This window comes from Pangasianodon hypophthalmus, chromosome 9 (genome assembly GCF_027358585.1).
Source record: "Pangasianodon hypophthalmus isolate fPanHyp1 chromosome 9, fPanHyp1.pri, whole genome shotgun sequence".
Taxonomy (NCBI): domain Eukaryota; kingdom Metazoa; phylum Chordata; class Actinopteri; order Siluriformes; family Pangasiidae; genus Pangasianodon; species Pangasianodon hypophthalmus.
Genome location: NC_069718.1, coordinates 28194348 through 28212948, shown reverse-complemented (window position 1 = coordinate 28212948; position 18601 = coordinate 28194348). Strand labels below are relative to the sequence as shown.

The following is an 18601-nucleotide window of genomic DNA, read 5'->3' as shown; positions in this document are numbered from 1 at the left end:
TGAACATCCTCGGGAGTCTAATGAGGCCTCTCTATAATAGCTTTCTTACCAGTTCAACTCCAACTTCATCAGCACCCTAATAAAGCACTGCATGTTAGTTTTGTTCAGGGTCACTATCTAAACTGAGAGTCTATTCACAAGCACTAGCACTACTACACTTCACATTCAATATTTCATTCTCTAATGTTTAGGGTTCCTAATAAAACTGCCATTTTCAATCATGAGCACCAAAAGTCATGTTCAGTCTCATCACTGCTTCAGTGGAACTTCATATGTTCCGTACGTGGCCTCAGCTGTTTCACTCGAGAATCTCCACAACTAGGGAAGAAGATTACACAGATAAAGCCAATATATACCTTATTACAGTAAAACATAAAGGGAAAAAGGGAGGGGAGGAGGCGGGAGCATTCACTAACATTTCTCTAATATTTCTCTAACAGTTCTCTCCACTCTCCCCCGGCTAACTACTACAAGTGTAGACTTATAAACACCGCCATAAAATACTTCATAACAGAATAGTGATTGTGGGAAATTGCAGTTCCTGGGTTTGGCCACACGAGGGCAGTCAAGCTCCATCCAGCACAACACGCAGCGCCGCCTCAAACAGCCGGTAGGCCTTGTGTCCTTCCCACAGACACAGAGCTCATCAGCCTTATTACTGTGCACTGGATTATTCTGCCATAACAACTCCAACACACGCCTCTCCTCTACTCTTTACTATTATTATTATTATTATTATTATTTTTATATCACAATTATGTGACTCCATTTAATGCCATCTGAACTGCATTCAGCTGCTATTTGTACCTCCACTGTAATATAAATTACAACTGAGTCTATGGATTTCTGCTTAAGGTGCAGTATTTGGATATTGGGATGGTGGTTGTGTGTTGTGTTGTCTGTGATGTGTGTGTGTAAATGTTGAATGTATCGTGTTGTGACCAAACACCAAGAAAAAATCCTAATACATGTCAAAGTATATGGCAAATAAAATTATTCTGATAACAACAATATCAACATCACTACTACTACTACTACTACTACTACTAATAATAATAATGAGTCACTATAATTAATATTATTCCATGCTATGAGGCAAACAGAGTTTTTGTGTAGTGAGTGAAGTGTGTTGTGCTGGATGGATCTTGGTTACTCTCATGTGGCCAAACTTGACTCTCTGCATTTGCAGTAAATAACTTGGTTCAAATAATGAAATGATTTAATAAATTAAATGTATGAATGCATGTTGGTCTTTATTTGGGGTTTAATCAGAATAATTTCATTGATGACAGCTGTATGATAATTACTTTTGAACATGAGATTGAATGTGATTGGTTCATTCTGAACACAGCCACACCCCCAATTATGCAAACAGATCATTGTAACTTTTTTATTTTTCCTATTTTTCCCTAAAATGTTTCTGATGAATTTTCACTTAATTTTTATATGTTGTAATTTCACATTGATGATGGAAAAAGTTCTGATATGATTTATTTTGGTTTGATTTTTTTTTTTTTTTTTTTTTTTACATCACAAAAACCTGCTATTTTAACAGGGGTGTGTAGATTTTTTCTATCCATTGTAAGTAGCTTTAAGTATGAGTTTCTCAGCTGGCTGTACATCTGAGAATCTTTTCATATGGTTGTATATATGTACTAACTTATATATGTAACTGTGAAATGTTAGAACCCATAGGTGGGGCATGCTGTACCATGTGAGGGGTACATTGTGACATGACGTCATAAAGTCATATGAAATAATGTCACTTTAAATATAACAAATTTTAACACTTGACAATGAACACAGAACAAAGCCAAAGCGAAAGCCAACATAATGAAGGCAAAATATAACACACACACACACACACACACACACACACACATTTACTTAATTATTGCATAATTATCTGTGTGTGTAGGCTGTCCATGAACTAGTTTAGGCATACATAATCCTTTCACTGTATTACCCACCTGCTTTGGACACAAGCCACAGTACATGGCAGATGCTGTCTCAGGGTACTGGCTAAGCATCTTCTCCTGATCTGCTCTGAAAACCTGCTGATGACAGGAGTAACTAACAGAGGGGTTCTCCATCACTCCTGCCTCCTCCTTTTTTTTTCTTCAAAGTGATAAATCTGTGGAGTGTCACATGACCTGAATCTCCCTCCGGGGATTAATAAAGTTTATCTTATCTTATCTTATCTTATGACAGATTGTATAGCTCCTAGCCACACCTGTTTTTGACTTGCCCCTCATTACTTCATGTCCTGCCATTGACAGAACAGCAGCAGGTACACTCCTGTCTGTCCTGCTTGGCTTGTTTCTCATGCTGCACGAAATAAAATCATAAAAGGGAATTGTGTGAATTTACATGGCAGAGTTTCTTGTAATATCGGGGCGAGTTTTAACACAGAACTGAGACTGGGATCTGAATATTCAGCTCTGTAGGATATATAAGCGTTTAGAGACTGTAGGATTATAACTGAGAGATTAAAGAGTCAAATGATACTAAAGTCGTTTGAATTTTTTTAATTTATTTATTTATTTTTTACACGCAGTGTTGTTATAGCAAGCAGTAAAGACAGGAAGTTTCGTCATACCGGTCTACGTGGACACTATTAAAGTCTGTTGGCACGCGCACCGCTCTGCCCTACATAACAAAAAGACCGGAGAGAGTCCACTTTGAAAATAAACCAAGTTTCATAACATGTGAAAATGCACTGTATTATTATCTATTTCTACTGTTTACTGTTTTACTGCAGAATCACTTAAAAATACACTCACTCTCTCACTCACACTCACTCGTACACACACTCACTCACACACACACACACACACACACACACACACACACAGAGCCCTTCCCCTTCTGCAGAATAAACCGTTAGACGGTGAAAACTCAGCAGCTCCATTTTGGAAAATAAACCATTTCAGGAGTAAAAACACAGTGAGTCTCTAAATCTAAAGCTATAATATATAAACACAGTGAGTATCTAAATCTAAAGCTATAATATATAAACACAGTGAAGTGACACTAGATGCAGAAGAGTTTTGTGGGTTTGTACTGAAGGTTTAATGTACACAGGTTGTTTTAGGACTTGATACCGTGACTATTTCCTGTAAGTGAACTCTGTGCTGATACAGGGTTTGATTTAACACACCGATGTTGGAGTGAAGTAAACGTGTGTCCTGCTGTAATCTGGAGAAGGAGACATGACCTCCAACATGAGTGTGTCTGGAAAACAGGACTTAAAGAAAGACGAGAGGTTTACTTTTACTTTTCCATTCACCAGCAATAAATACACACCGTCTCATGGGAACAGATCTGTATCTCTAAACACTCACTAGTTAACAGAGGAACTAAACTTTGCTTTAAGGTGTTTAATAGCAGTGAATATATCACTGATCTGATCTAAGAACAGTTTAGAGAAATCATTCACTGAGAGAAGAGTAAAAAGGACTGTGTAATGTGTAACATAAGAGCAGCATAGCTTTGAGTCAGTGAACTCTACAGGCTTTAAGACCCAGCTGAGTCAGTTAGCTGTGATTGGGACTCCTGACATCAGAGTAATTTCTGAGGTATGAGGCGAGTCTCCTGTTTGAATAAGTGTGCAGACTGTAGCTGAATTAAAAAGATGGAATTCTTGGTGTTTAATGATGAACACATTGTTTAACAGTGCTGAGACAGCAGAGTATTAATTATTGCTGATATTTCTGTTGTAATTCTAGAATGATGGAGGGAAAGAGATCAGACTCACCAGAACCCAGCTGTGTGTCCATGAAGAGTGACGAGTCAATGGGATTTCCACTTAACTTCAGAGACAGAGACAGTTCTACTGATGTGAGGTCAGTATAGTGAGGTGTTTTACGGCAGTGTTCCACCTGATCAAACTCACTCGTCTCATTATGAAGCCCTTCATGAGCTTTATCAGGTGTTGAAGCAGTAAAACACTAAACTGTGCAGTGCTGCAGCTCTCGGACTGGCAGTGAGGAAAACTGCTTTAAGAGTTCAGTTCAGCCTGCAGTCCCTGAGCTGGAGGGTCTGTGGTGCTACAGAGGAACATTTACACCTTGGAAATTAATGACTATATAACTATTTTATTCATTCATTCATTCATTCATTCAAATATTTGTTCCTAAATGTGTTAGTGTCAGTTAGAAAATCCTGAAATCAGCAGTCAGATAATTTTGTTAGCAAAAATCACACTGTGCCTCAGGGACCTAACAAGAAATGCAGTAATACCAGGATAAACACTAGCAGTGCTTTTCCAAGATGGAGTATTTTATTACTGATGAAGGAATGAAGCTGGACAGGGAATTAGTGATGCTGCTCCTGGACGGGTCTGTAAACACAATCTGTAAGCTTTGAACTGTTTCAGTGACCTGCTTTACATAACAAATCCAGTAGATAGATTTTTATCATGGATAAGGAATAAGTAAATGCTTTGGATTAAACACCTTGATACTGTAATGTTAGATAACTATGTAGATATGAAAACAATGCTAATAGCAATAGGTTTAGCTGAAAAATCACTGAGAACTCATTACAAATAAAAGACGATGCAGTAAAAACACTCTTGACCATCCTCATAAATCACTATGAGAGGAATTTTGCTCATTTCTAGTGCTGTAATGTGGCATTCATGCTGCTTTTGGCTGTGTGAGCAACAGCTAGTGAAACAGCTAGTCACTGATATTAACAGCTAGTGAAAGTGTTTTAGCTATAAAAGAGAACCATAGATGTGCTCCAGCATTGAGTCTTCGAGTGGAACAAAATCAAAAAAGAAAAAAATGAAAAACGAGGTGAGTTACTTTTCCATTCACCAGCAATAAATACACACCGTCTCATGGGAACAGATCTGTATCTCTAAACACTCACTAGTTAACAGAGGAACTAAACTTTGCTTTAAGGTGTTTAATAGCAGTGAATATATCACTGATCTGATGTAAGAACAGTTTAGAGAAAACATTCACTGAGAGAAGAGTAAAAAGGACTGTGTAATGTGTAGCATAAGAGCAGCATAGCTTTGAGTCAGTGAACTCTACAGGCTTTAAGACCCAGCTGAGTCAGTTAGCTGTGATTGGGACTCCTGACATCAGAGTAATTCCTGAGGTATGAGGCGAGTCTCCTGTTTGAATAAGTGTGCAGACTGTAGCTGAATTAAAAAGATGGAATTCTTGGTGTTTAATGATGAACACATTGTTTAACAGTGCTGAGACAGCAGAGTATTAATTATTGCTGATATTTCTGTTGTAATTCTAGAATGATGGAGGGAAAGAGATCAGACTCACCAGAACCCAGCTGTGTGTCCATGAAGAGTGACCAGTCAATGGGATTTCCAATTAACTTCAGAGACAGAGACAGTTCTACTGATGTGAGGTCAGTATAGTGAGGTGTTTTACAGCAGTGTTCCACCTGATCAAACTCACTTGTCTCATTATGAAGCCCTTCATGAGCTTTATCAGGTGTTGAAGCAGTAAAACACTAAACTGTGCAGTGCTGCAGCTCTCGGACTGGCAGTGAGGAAAAGTGCTTTAAGAGTTCAGTTCAGCCTGCAGTCCCTGAGCTGGAGGGTCTGTGGTGCTACAGAAGAACATTTACACCTGGGAAATTAATAACTATATAACTATTTTATTCATTCATTCAAATATTTGTTTCTAAATATGTTAGTGTCAGTTAGGAAATCCTGAAATGAGTGCATTGTGTTAAGAGGAGAGTGTTAAATATCTTTATCTTTGTATTTATTAGTGTGTGTTGTGCAGCTATGAATACATATAGTCCATATTACATGATGTGTTTTGTTTGTTCACAGACCACAAAAGAAGAAATCAAACATCAGCAGAAATCAGTTGGAGTCCATATTCAAGGTGTGTTTTTTTTAATGTGTGCAAATTGTGTGAGTAGGTTGCAGGGTTTTTATAAGATAATGACAATTTACAAGTTTATCGATGTGCAGCAGCATTATGGGTAATCAGATAGAATTTCAGAAGTAACTGTGGTGATAGAAAGAGACTTTCCGTCTTTTCATAAAATAAAAGCATCTCTCACTGTGTAACATTATAATATTTAGATCTGTTACTGTGTGTTTCTAACCAGGAGCTGGAACACAAAGTCATCACTCTGATAAAGAATGAGCTGGAGAGGTTTAGGAAGCTGCTGAGTCCAGATAACCCAGCATGCACTGAGAGGGAGGTGGAGGATGAGGAGGATCTGCACAGTGTCCGAGAGGGAGCACTGAAGATCACACTGCACGTCCTGAAGAACATGAACCACACAGATCTCGCTAACACACTGCACAACAGTAAGAGCGCTGAGTCATGGCTTTATTCCATCAGGTTCACTTTAGAGAGAGGAAATTGTTTTAGATATTAACACTTTTAGTTTTAAGTTTGATTTTAGTATCATGTACATCTGGTGCTTTTCTGTTCTGTTTGTGGTCCAGCTTGTGGTTACTCTGTACAATGGTCCTGTTCCTTCAGTAATGTTTAGTACATGAATCAGGAATGAACAGCAGCATTTGAAAGAATTTTACATTTTATATTGTGCTCAGGGATTTTGCACTAAAACATGTAATTACTTTGTTTATTAGAGTCTGTGGCCTCTGTGTATCAGTCAAAGTTGAACTCCAGCCTGAGAGAGAAGTTTAAAAGAATTAATGAAGGAATCTCACAGCATGGAAGCTCAGTACTTCTGAATGAGATCTACACAGAGCTCTACATCACAGAGGGTTGGAGTGGAGACGTCAATAATGAACATGAGGTGAGACAGATTGAGACAGCGTCCAGGAGACCAGCAACACAGGAGACACCCATCAAATGTAATGACCTCTTTAAAGACAAGTCCATCAGAACTGTGCTGACTAAAGGAGTTGCTGGAATTGGAAAAACAGTCTCTGTGCAGAAGTTCATTCTGGACTGGGCTGAAGGAAAAGCAAATCAGGACATCACCTTCATGTTTCCACTTCCCTTTAGAGAGCTGAATTTGATGAAGCAGCAAAATCTCAGTCTGATGAATCTTCTTCATCACTTTTTCCCAGAAATGAGAAAACTACAATTAATAGACTGTGACTCCTACAAAGTGTTGTTGATCTTTGATGGTCTGGATGAGTGTCGACTTCCTCTAAATTTCCAGAAGAATGAGCGATTGTGTGATGTGACGGAGTCAGCCTCAGTGGATGTGCTGCTGACAAACCTCATCAAGGGGAATCTGCTTCCCTCTGCTCTCCTCTGGATAACCTCTCGACCAGGAGCAGCCAATCAGATCCCTCCTGAGTGTGTAGACCAGGTAACAGAGGTACAAGGGTTCAGTGATCCTCAGAAAGAGGAGTACTTCAGGAAGAGGATCAGTGATCAGAGCCTGGCCAATAAAATCATCACACACATGAAGTCTTCAAGAAGCCTCTACATCATGTGCCACATCCCAGTCTTCTGCTGGATTTCAGCCACTGTTCTAGAGAGAATGTTGGGTGAAGTAGAGAGTGGAGAGATCCCCAAGACTCTGACTCAAATGTTCACACACTTTCTGATCTTTCAGATCAAACACAAGGACCAAAAGTACCATCAAAAATGTGACCCTCATCCTCAGCAGACCAGAGAGAGTATCCTGGCACTGGGAAAACTGGCTTTCCAACAGCTGGAGAAAGGAAACCTGATCTTCTATGAGGAAGACCTGAGAGCATGTGGCATTGATGTCAGAGAAGTGTCAGTGTACTCAGGAGTGTGTGCCCAAATCTTCAGAGAGGAGTTTGGGCTTCACCTGGGGAAGGTGTTCAGCTTTGTGCATCTGAGTGTTCAGGAGTTTCTGGCTGCTTTATATGCACTTTTGTGCTTTAATTTTAGAAAAACAAATGTGGTAGTGAAGCAAAGCACTAGACTTTTTAGTTTATTCAGAAAACCAAACATGTCTGATTTCCTCAGGAGTGCAGTGGACAAGGCCTTACAGAGTGAGAATGGACACCTGGACCTGTTCCTCCGCTTCCTTCTGGGTCTCTCGCTGGATTCCAATCAGACTCTCTTACGAGGTTTAATGCCACAGACAGGAAGCAGCTCTCACAGCAAACAGGAAATAGTGAAGTACATCAAGGAGAAGATCAGGGAGAATCCATCTCCAGAGAAATCCATCAATCTGTTCCACTGTCTGAATGAACTGAATGATCATTCTCTAGTGCAGGAAGTACAAACTTACCTCAACAGAGGAGGTTACAGTCGTCTCAGGGGAACCAGACTCTCTCCTGCTCAGTGGTCAGCTCTGGTGTTTGTGTTACTGAACTCAGAACAGGAGCTGGAGGAGTTTGATTTGAGTAAATATGACCCATCAGAGGAATGTCTTCTCAGGATGCTGCCAGTGGTCAAAGCCTCCAGAAAAGCTGAGTGAGTATTTTTATTTATAAATGTATTACTGCATGGTTTGTTATTTTAATGTAACACTGAACTGCACTGTTTGGATTAATACTTGTTAATTGTTACTCTAATCATCTTTAAATAAACACATTTTACATTGAGGACTGGGGGATATGAACAAAATCTTATGTCACGGTCTGGATAATTTAATATCTTGAAAGTTTATATATATAAAAATTATACAAATAAATAAATAAATATATAATATATATTCAATTGATGAAAAAATTGCCTATACAAAATAACTGCATGCATTTAAGAAGTAAACAGCTAAAGACCCTCCTCTTCCATGAACACTTAAATAACCTATTACTCTTCCCCATTAAAAAAAAAAAAAAACTGAACTAAACACCAGTGAAAGGCACTTTTTTTATTACATTGAACAGAACTATCACAAAGGAGAACACCAAAAACATAATATGACAGGACAGATCAAACTTTCTCTTTTGGACGTATGTGACTCCACCTGTACTCGGGTCCACAACAGTGAACACTACACCTGTACTCGAGTGTCGAGGTGACAGATTTTAACTGTACAAGCACAGAGAACAATACATACCAACTGTTTTACCATCTCTGTGAACACAATAACTCACTTTAAAGTACGACTAGTATTGGCATGTTATTAACTGGTAGTGTACAGTTGTATAATTCTTTATTTTCTGTAATAAAATGCACTATATCTGCAGTGTTGGTTGTAGAAACTTGAACACAGATCAGAGTGTAGTGTTTGTAGGCTGTTCGCTCTCACATGTGTGTGTTATGTACATGACCTAATGGTCTTATAATAAATTGTAGCTGAGAGATTGTGGAGTGCAGAAAGACGTCCCTGCTCCTGTAAATGTGCTGATGTGGTGTCCTGTCCTCTGATTTGTGTGTGTGAGAGAAACACACTGACATTTCTGTTACATGTTAAACTTTAGCTGTATTATGGCTGTGTTTGTGTGTTTGAGATCAGTGCTCTGATATTTCATCATTTCTCTTCCAGGCTGCGTGTGTGTAAACTGACAGAGGAAAGCTGTAGAGTTCTGTCCTCAGTTCTCAGCTCAAACTCCTCCAGTCTGAGAGAACTGAACCTGAGTGACAATAAACTGCAGGATTCAGGAGTGAAGCTGCTCTCTGCTGGCCTGGAGAATCCACACTGTACACTGGAGATACTGAGGTACACACACACACACACACACACACACTCACACATACACACACATCTATATTAAAGTAGATATGGAGTTTCATTAGTGGTGTTACGGGGCTCTGCACTAGGATGTATGATAGGGTCATGCAATGCACGACTAGAGGTCAGTATATGGTGTGGACGGAACCAAATGCCAAACAACGCCGCCTAAAAAAAACGGACGCCTTGAGTTGGGTGCCAAACAGGTAGCTTGTGTGCACCGAGCCGTAGCGCTAGCTGGCAAGTTAACCCCGCAGGTAATAGATAAGAAGGTTGTAGTGCTTATGTGATACTGTGAAGGGTACAGGATTGGGAAACTCAGAGCCTACGGCTCAACACAAAAGCACTGCGCAATGGCGGGGAAAATAACACAAAATGATGCTGGCATTTGGCCGACCTTGAAAGAACTAAATATTTCCTTAATATTGAATATATCCAACCCTGAACCTCAATATTCACTTCTCTGGACCTGGAACCATTAAATTCATTAGTCAGAGCAGCATAACCCCATTCTGCTGGCTGGCACAGAACTATGTCCACACGCAGAATGAGATACTGGGAGGGCTTATGAGGAGGCGTGGCCAGGTGCTGCACGTTTATGAAGATTACCGGCACGAGGGCGCCGTGTTATAAAAGCCTGTGCAGGTGGCGCGGATTTGCCTGAGAAGAGACCCATTGCGTTGCAAGTGGTTTATAATGTTTAGTGGTTTAAGTCCGTAATGCTCGACTGAGTTTATGCTGCATTTCCTCTGAATAGCAAACACGGTAAACAGAAAAGCTGTAAATCTTTTGTTTAAACTAAAAAACACTAAACTTGCAGTTCTGTCATGTGTCCTTTTTGTGTAATTTGTACTTTGATTAGACAATGTGTGCTCAATCTGTCAACTTTTAGTTTCTCCTCCAAACACATTTTAGGGAAAAATGATAATAGAGTAAATAATCCACCTCGGTCACGTTCATTACACTCATGACTGCGTCTGTAACATGACTGCTGATGACGTATACCGGACACATTACCGAAATAGGATAAAAGCCCTAATTAAGCTCAAGTGTAGGAGGTGTGTCGCTCCTTGTAATCACAGAGACAACCTTATACCACACCTCGCTCAGATACAGCAGATCTGAGGCTACACGAATGCTTAGCTAAATGCTATCCAAGAGAAGATAAACATGCTAACAATGAGCATCAACTCAATAAACTCGAAAATCAACAATCTAGAGTCAGGTGTGAAGAGCAATTCTAGTGCTCCTAGCAGACAGGAAAAAACCCTACAGTCAGTGGAGCTTAAGCTAGTGGATTACAAAGATTTGAACAGGAGATGCAACATCGGTATTATTGGGCTGAGAAAGAGTAATGAGGATGCCAATGCTATCCAGTTCCTCTCACGATCCATACCCCAATGCCTCTCCTCTCTGCACACCAGATCTACAGTGACGCAGTAACCAAATGAGGGGAAAATCAAACTCTGATTTTCAGTGTTCATTATACAACCCTCCAAGCCATTCTTCATGCTGCTAAGAAAGAGCCCCTATGTCACTAATGGAAGAACAGTCTGTTTCACCCCCAACTACAGTAACTACATGGTGAAGCGACACCTGGTCTTCTCCCAGGCCATGTCCACGGCACGAGCTAAAAGGGTTGAGTTTTTCCTACTCTATCCTGCCACACTGAAAATCATGGATGGCCCACTTTTGCAGAGGATTTCCTGAGCTCAACAGCAGCACAGAGAAGAGCCGCTTCACCATCAACCTCCAAGCTGGCCATGGATGGCTAGGCTAACAATGATTCTGGTGTGGAGCTGCAGCCTTTTTCTGAGCTTTGTTCATACTGGACTTGTTTAAGCTAACCAGGCTAATGGTGCTACAGAAACTGATAAATGTTTCAGTTTCATATGTCATATTGCAGTAAATTAACTTTTCTTTTTTTTCCTTTTCCACTGAACTTTGGAGAATGAAAGCCACCAGTTTCATGCATAGTATTTCTGAATGTTCTGGACTGCCCTCCTAGCTGTCTGAGCCGGGTTAGATCAGGCTGGCTAGGCTAATTGCTAGCTTCGGCCTGATAGGATAAGGATGCTAGCATTGTGATGCTACACACGTCTGCTGGTAAAACACAGACCGGGCTGGCTCTAGCTCACTGGGGTGAATGTGCTCAGACGGGGCCTGCTAAGGCTAGCTGGGTTAACTATATGGTGGAGAACTGATTACCTTCTTTTTCTTTTTTAAATGTTGTGTGTATGTGCTGTCTAGTGAGTGGCTGGAGCTTTTTCTGTCTATTGAGTTTTCAAAAAGTTGGTAACTCCAGAGTCCCTGAGCGCGGGACTCACATCTACAAAGTTGGAAACAGGCATCAGCGTAACACGCAGTGGTTGTGGTAGCGGGTGTTGTTTATTTTTTCCAGTTATTATCTATGAACATGTTGTATTAGATAATGAGTCAATTTAATATTTTGGTTTGGAGCTGTGGCAGATTGAACGCTCCCCACAAACGAATCAGTACTTTAAATCTGCTTAATTAGAAAAAGATAGATATAGACATATAGATAGATAGACAACTTCAAGAAATAGCAAGCATCGCTAAAACATGGCACAAAAGAACATGTCCAAATGGCACAACCCACCAACAAATGACACAGAATATGTTTCCATATGGCACAAAATGAAAATAGCAAATGACAATAGTATGAAACTCTTATTTACAAAATGTGCAATTTCACAAATAAAAAGTTTGAAACTTACTCATCTCATTTTAGCCTTTATTGAAATTAGCACCAGAGCCCTGTTAGCACTGTCTCATCTGTAATATAGGCATGCAGAAGGTGCTGTTTCCAACTCCTATGACATGGACATGGGGTTGGATTTTAGGAGGCAAAAATAACTATTTACAGCAAATATGAAAGTGCAAAATATAAACTAGTAAAAGCAAAACACGAACAAAAGTACAAAAAAACTGAATAAAAAAAAAAAAATTCAAGAGTCACAGCCTAGTGCACATCACTGAGCTTGGTTGTCCTTGACATGACCACCACTCAGTGAAACAAAGACGGTCCACTATAATACACAAGGACACATCATAAGACCTGACAGCTGAAGCTTCCACTGGCACAAACACTCTGAACTTGTGGCTTCATCACTCCCAAAATCCACAGTTCTAGATCTTATGGCTACCATTCTTTCATCGATGTCCAGGTTCTGGTGAGGCTGGTAGTATGCCCTGCATGTCACTAAGAGCTGCTTCCTGAGGGGCTTCACATGAAAGAGCCAATCATAACCAGTGATCATTCTGCTCATCGTCTTTGACACTGCTCATGTGCAGGTTCCAGAATATTGCCTCAAATCTGTAGGCTGCCATGACTGAGGTTGGGAATGGAAAATTATGGAGCTTAGATTTTCTCCACAAATCTCAAACTCTTTATGGCTTTATTAGGTTTTAGTAGGCCACAGTAAATGACTAGGCCCAGGAATTTGGACATATTCAGGCAAGTTATAGTTGTCTTCTTGCCCTTCTTCTGCTTATATTCTGCATACAGGATTGTGTTGTTGCAGGGACTTTACTGTGGCTTTATCAAAAAATAACTGAGACGGTTCAAGAGAAGCCTGCTGCTGGTGGCTATCAAGCTGTACCTCACTAGTGTGGGCAGGAGAAAAGTGATGTTGTATAGGAGGCACATCATCCTTGTTCATACTGTGCCACCTGTCCTGTTCAGGTTGTGCTGCAGGCAGAGGAGCACTGGCTCTCCTAATGGCTCAAATGGGTGACACATGAGTGCTGCCTCTTCTTGGTCTTCTCTGAGGGAGGGGTAGTTAGAGCTGTCAGTTTTGCAGTGGAAAGCTCCATGTGAAAAAAATGCAGTGCCATGCCACATGTAAAAAAAAAAATGCAGTGCCATGCGACATGGAAAAAAAATGCAGTGCCATGCCACATGTGGAAAAAAATTGCAGTGTGATGCGACATGTGAAAAATTATATTTCCATACTACCTGCAAAAAAAAAATAAAAGCAAAAACTGAAAAGAGAAAGCAACATAGCTTACCTACAGTTCAAGGAGCGGGTTCAGTCCTTGCTGGAATTCTTGCTCTTCAGTTGAATCCACACTATCTTCCTCCCAAACACCTTCAAATTCACCCAAGTGAAAAACTCTCAGAGCATGCAAATGCTGCATGGACCAAAACATGCCAAAACTGAACTTTTGCTGGAGGACAACCTGGCCCGAACAGCCATCATGGTTACTTGCACCACAAACCTGTATGGTGCTACAGGTTGATTGGCCTGTACCTGCTGACTGACAGCATATCAATAACTCCAGGCTGATAGGTGCATGCATAAAAGTGCGAGATGGGGAGAGTACGCAATTCTGTTGCTCTGCCTCTGAATGGTCAATCTTGAAAAGTGAGGTCTTGTTTGAAAGCTAAAAGTTTCTACAATTGGTCCATGTAGGTGTCAGTCAAGTAAGATTGACCAATTAAAATTTATACCAGAGCTTTTTCAGCATAGTCAAGGTAGATAGAGCTATTTTTCAGTGTGTCACTACAATGTATGGCTAATTACTAAAATCCAGAGAGATGGGATACCAAAACACTTAATGCATTTCAAATGCATTTTTTCTTCAATAACACTCATGGACTGTATACTAAAGATAATGTGCATGATTTATAAAACTGGGAATTAATTGTTTTTTTGTCTTTGTAGGTAATGCAAGGAGGTTAACATTTATAAAAGTCTGCTACTGGGTTTAAATGTTATAATTTTATTGTGGCAGTTGTATACGATGTTTTACAATCGATAAAACTTTAGTTGTGCTCGGCTTTTTATCTCTGTACCAAAGTGATTGTGGAGAGGTGTGAATTATTTGCCCAGCAGGTGGCTCAAACCCCTCCCCTTTCCCATCGCCCCGCCCACCAGCTGCTAAACACATAGTCCCGACATTTCACACACAGAAAGTCAACAGTGACCTGACTAATCTTATAACACACTTGCGGCGATAAAATAATTCATTTGTTTATTCAATTCAATTAAATTTTATTTTGTACAGCACTTTTAACAATGGACATTGTCACAAAGCAGCTTTACAGAAATAAATGGATTCACAAAAATATATTGTAAATACTGTATATTGTATAACAATATACAGTATTTACAATAAATAAAAACAAATAAAAATATGATGACAAAAAAAATATCTAAAACAATCCTCTTTAAAACATTTGCTAACTGCAAATAAGGTGATTTGGATTTTTTTTTTTTTTATCTTTGAAAGTAAGAGGGCTTAGCCCTGCTAGTACATTGACACAAGCTGCCCTGCATGTGTTTAACTGGTAGTGTACAGTTTTATAATTCTTTATTTTCTGTAATAAAATGCACTATATCTGCAGTGTTGGTTGTAGAAACTTTAGCTGTATTATGGCTGTGTTTGTGTGTTTGAGATCAGTGTTCTGATATTTCATCATTTCTCTTCCAGGCTGCGTGAGTGTAATCTGACAGAGGAAAGCTGTAGAGGTCTGTCCTCAGTTCTCAGCTCAAACTCCTCCAGTCTGAGAGAACTGGACCTGAGTGGAAATAAACTGCAGGATTCAGGAGTGAAGCTGCTCTCTGCTGGACTGGAGAATCCACACTGTACCCTGGAGATACTGAGGTATACACACACACACACACACACACACACACACACACACACACACACACACACATTTCTACTACTACTACTACTACTACTAATAATTTTTTACATAAAATGCAAAGTGCTTCATAATGGAAAATAAAATTATACTAATAACACAAGATAAAAATAAAAATAAAATATCAAAGCCTAAAAAGTCATTAAGAAATAAATAGAATGAATCAAACAGAAAATAAAATATTGTAGATCATTAAAATATTAAAAAATCAGGTTTAAGCACAAAATCAAGAGGACTAATTAAAAGGCAAGGTAAATAAATGTGTTTAAGCTGCTTTTTAAATATATTTAGTGCAGGTGTCTGATGGATATACACTGGGAGTGAGTTCCACATCCTGGGAGCAGCGACACTAAAAGCAGTTTCACCGAGCTTCTTCTTATTAAAATTCACCTTAAGGAAGCCAGCATTTGTTGATGTTAAATAACGATTTGGGGTGAAATCCATCAGGCATTCTGCTAAATACACAGGTGCAATGCCATTAAGAGCACTTTAAAATCGACTCTGGATGTCACAGGTAACCAGTACAGTTCCTGCACAATAGGAGTAATATGGTCTCTCTTTAGTTTGTGTTAGAAGCTGAGCAGCTGCATTTTGTACTAACTGTAATGGATAAAGAGTTTTTTGGGAAGTCCATAAAACAGAGCATTACAGTAATCTAATCTACTTGGAGTAATTGCATTGATGAGTTTTTCTGCATCATCTTAACATAAAAATGTTCCTCAAATGATGAAATGCGACCTTAGAGATATTATTGAGAGGAATGTGAGGAACAAAGCTGAGATCATAGTCGACTATTACACCCAGATTTCTAACCTGTAACCAGCTCATTTTTCAATAATTATTCTCTTTTCTGTTTATCTCCTACAATTAATATCTCCATTTTATCCTGGTTTAACTGCAGAAAGTTCTGTAACATGCAGTCAGATATTTCATTCAAGCATGTAAGCAATTTGTTATTTGGCATTTGATTACCTGGTGACACTGATATATAAAGTTGTGTGTCATCTGCATAACTATGAAAACTGAGTTCATGCTTTTGAATGAGTCTACCAAGAGGTAACATGTAGAAGGAGAAAAGCAAGTGTCCTAAAATAGATCCTTATGGAACGCCAAATGAAATATCATATTGTCTTGATGAGTGACTTCCCAGTTTATCATAAAACTGTCTACCACACAAGTATGATCTGAACCAGCTTAGTACTGCTCCTGAGAGACCTACCCAGTGTTCATGTCTGAGTAGAAGAATATCATGGTCTACAGTATCAAAAGCTGCACTCAGGTCAAGAAGAACAAGAATGGAAATGTGATCAGAACTGGCACTTAGCCACAGATCATTTAAAACCTGACCAAATGCATGCAAACCACAGCTGATTTGTATTAGTGATGCCAAAACTCCATAAAAGGTAAATGGAAGTTATTTTTACTCACGTCTACACCAATAAAAATATTATTAATCAGTATAACAGCACCTGGAAAGGCCAAAATCTGGAAACAATTTACAGGAAAGGTGAATTAGGTGTGAATGTTTTGAAGTGAAAAGAAAAAAGTTTTACATGAAAGGTGAGAAAAAGAGATCTACACTGTACGCAGGTGATCATGGACACCGAGCATCACACAGAGAAACTGCTGTGTTTAAATAGTTTAGAGTGTCTCAGTGACTGTTGGTCAGAAATCTCTCACACTGATGCACTCTTCAGCCTCTCATGCTACAATCAGTCACTTCTCTCTGTTTGAAACGTGACAATAACAAGAAATCCAAGCACTGATACACTTGGACATGCACAGGAATGGCACAAGGTTGTTGTGTTGGTTAAATTAGTGCTGGCTCTAAAGTGTTGAACAGCATTTAAAGAAGATGCCGTGACAAACCGAAGTGATTTATAAACCAGCTTTCATCCTCCAGAAGAATCGTACTGGTCTCTAAATATCTAAATATCTCTAACAGTGTGCTCTAAATCTTCTGTCAGCTGAGGCGTTTGCACCATGTCTGCTTACTGCTATACACAGACAGACCGGCCCTTCCTCCTTTATACAGACTTTTTTCTTTCTTCTTTCTTTTGTCTTCACTGAATGACTCGTCTCATTTGTGTTAATGTATGGATTGTGTTGGCTTGCTTTTTAAATTATTTGTTTCCCATTTAATATTTCTTTAATTAATGTCATTAATATGAGTTTCACAAAAGGTTCATTAAATTGGTGTGTAATTGAAATAAATACTGTAAGTGATTATAAGTTGACAGCGTGATCCGTATATAAAATCACATTAACTCACTGACAATTATTTGAAACCAATCAATCAAGCTTCACCTTATTTAGCTTTGTTTTATCTGTAAATTTACACAATCCCAGGAGCTCTTGTCCCCAGTGAGACCCCTAGCACACAGGAACAGGAGTCCAGTGTTGATGCTATTTCCCCAAGCTCCAGCTCAGTCCAGAACTCCTCCATAAGTGCCTGATGAATGTGAAAGTAGAGGACAATGAGGTGTTGGTGGAGAAGCTCTGGGTTGAGGGTCAGAATAAAGACCAGATAAAGCAGCTATGCACATACATAAAGAGCTAGCTCTTGTGCTGAGTGGCCAAGCCCATTTAACTCTGATCCAACACCTCATCAACCTTTTCTCTCAACATCTTGTACACAGTAAAGATTTTCTGTGTAAATGCTCCTACACACGCTTTACGAATAAATTCATTTATATCCAGTGTTATCCAGGCCCAGTGTTTTATAGGAGTAAAATTAAAGTGTATATTTTTATATGTTGTGGATTAGCAATGTTTCTGGTGTGTGTGTGTGTGTGTGTGTGTGTGTGTGTGTGTGTGTGTGTGTGTGTGTGTGTGTCCCCGAAAGGTTCAAAGAACAATGAACAGCAACTGTTTTACTGTCTCTGTGAAATTCAGCTTTGTGTTAATGCTGAAATATCTACATCACTTATCACATCAGAACAAAGTACATTTATTTCTACAGTGTGTAGATCAGTGTACATTACACACACATTTACTTTAATAACATGCCAGTACTAGTCTTACTTTACAGTGAGGTCAATAAGCCAATTTCTCTGATGTTATCTGTCCTCATGGAGCTGTTACCATTTTATAGACCTGTTTCTATTGTTCTATGGGAGCAAAAATATTCCAGAAAATGTTTGTAATGGAAAGTAAATGTGTGCACAATGTACACTGATCTACACACTGAACACACTGTAATGAAGCAGTAAAGGACAGTGTGTAAATGTGTAAATGTTCTCCAGCAGAACTTTCCCCAGAGCTGCTGAACACACTGTATGAAAAACTCTCTGCTAGAAATAAAGAGACGTGTTTGTTCAGAGTGGCCTCTCTGTTATTATCCTGTTTCAGAAA

The 18601-nt window shown here is 39.3% G+C and overlaps 1 protein-coding gene across 1 annotated transcript; it reads left to right on the top strand.

The window, feature by feature from the left end:
- The first annotated feature begins 2858 nt into the window (after window positions 1–2858).
- On the top strand, window positions 2859–18566 carry LOC128318875 (NLR family CARD domain-containing protein 3-like). The gene is made up of 9 exons (XM_053236993.1): window positions 2859–2946; window positions 3144–3265; window positions 3729–3845; window positions 5263–5379; window positions 5813–5867; window positions 6097–6301; window positions 6590–8369; window positions 9388–9561; window positions 15031–18566. The coding sequence occupies exons 2-9, from the start codon at window positions 3213–3215 to the stop codon at window positions 15329–15331; spliced, it is 2802 nt and encodes a 933-aa protein (XP_053092968.1). The 5' UTR covers window positions 2859–2946; window positions 3144–3212; the 3' UTR covers window positions 15332–18566.
- The last annotated feature ends 35 nt before the right edge of the window (window positions 18567–18601 follow it).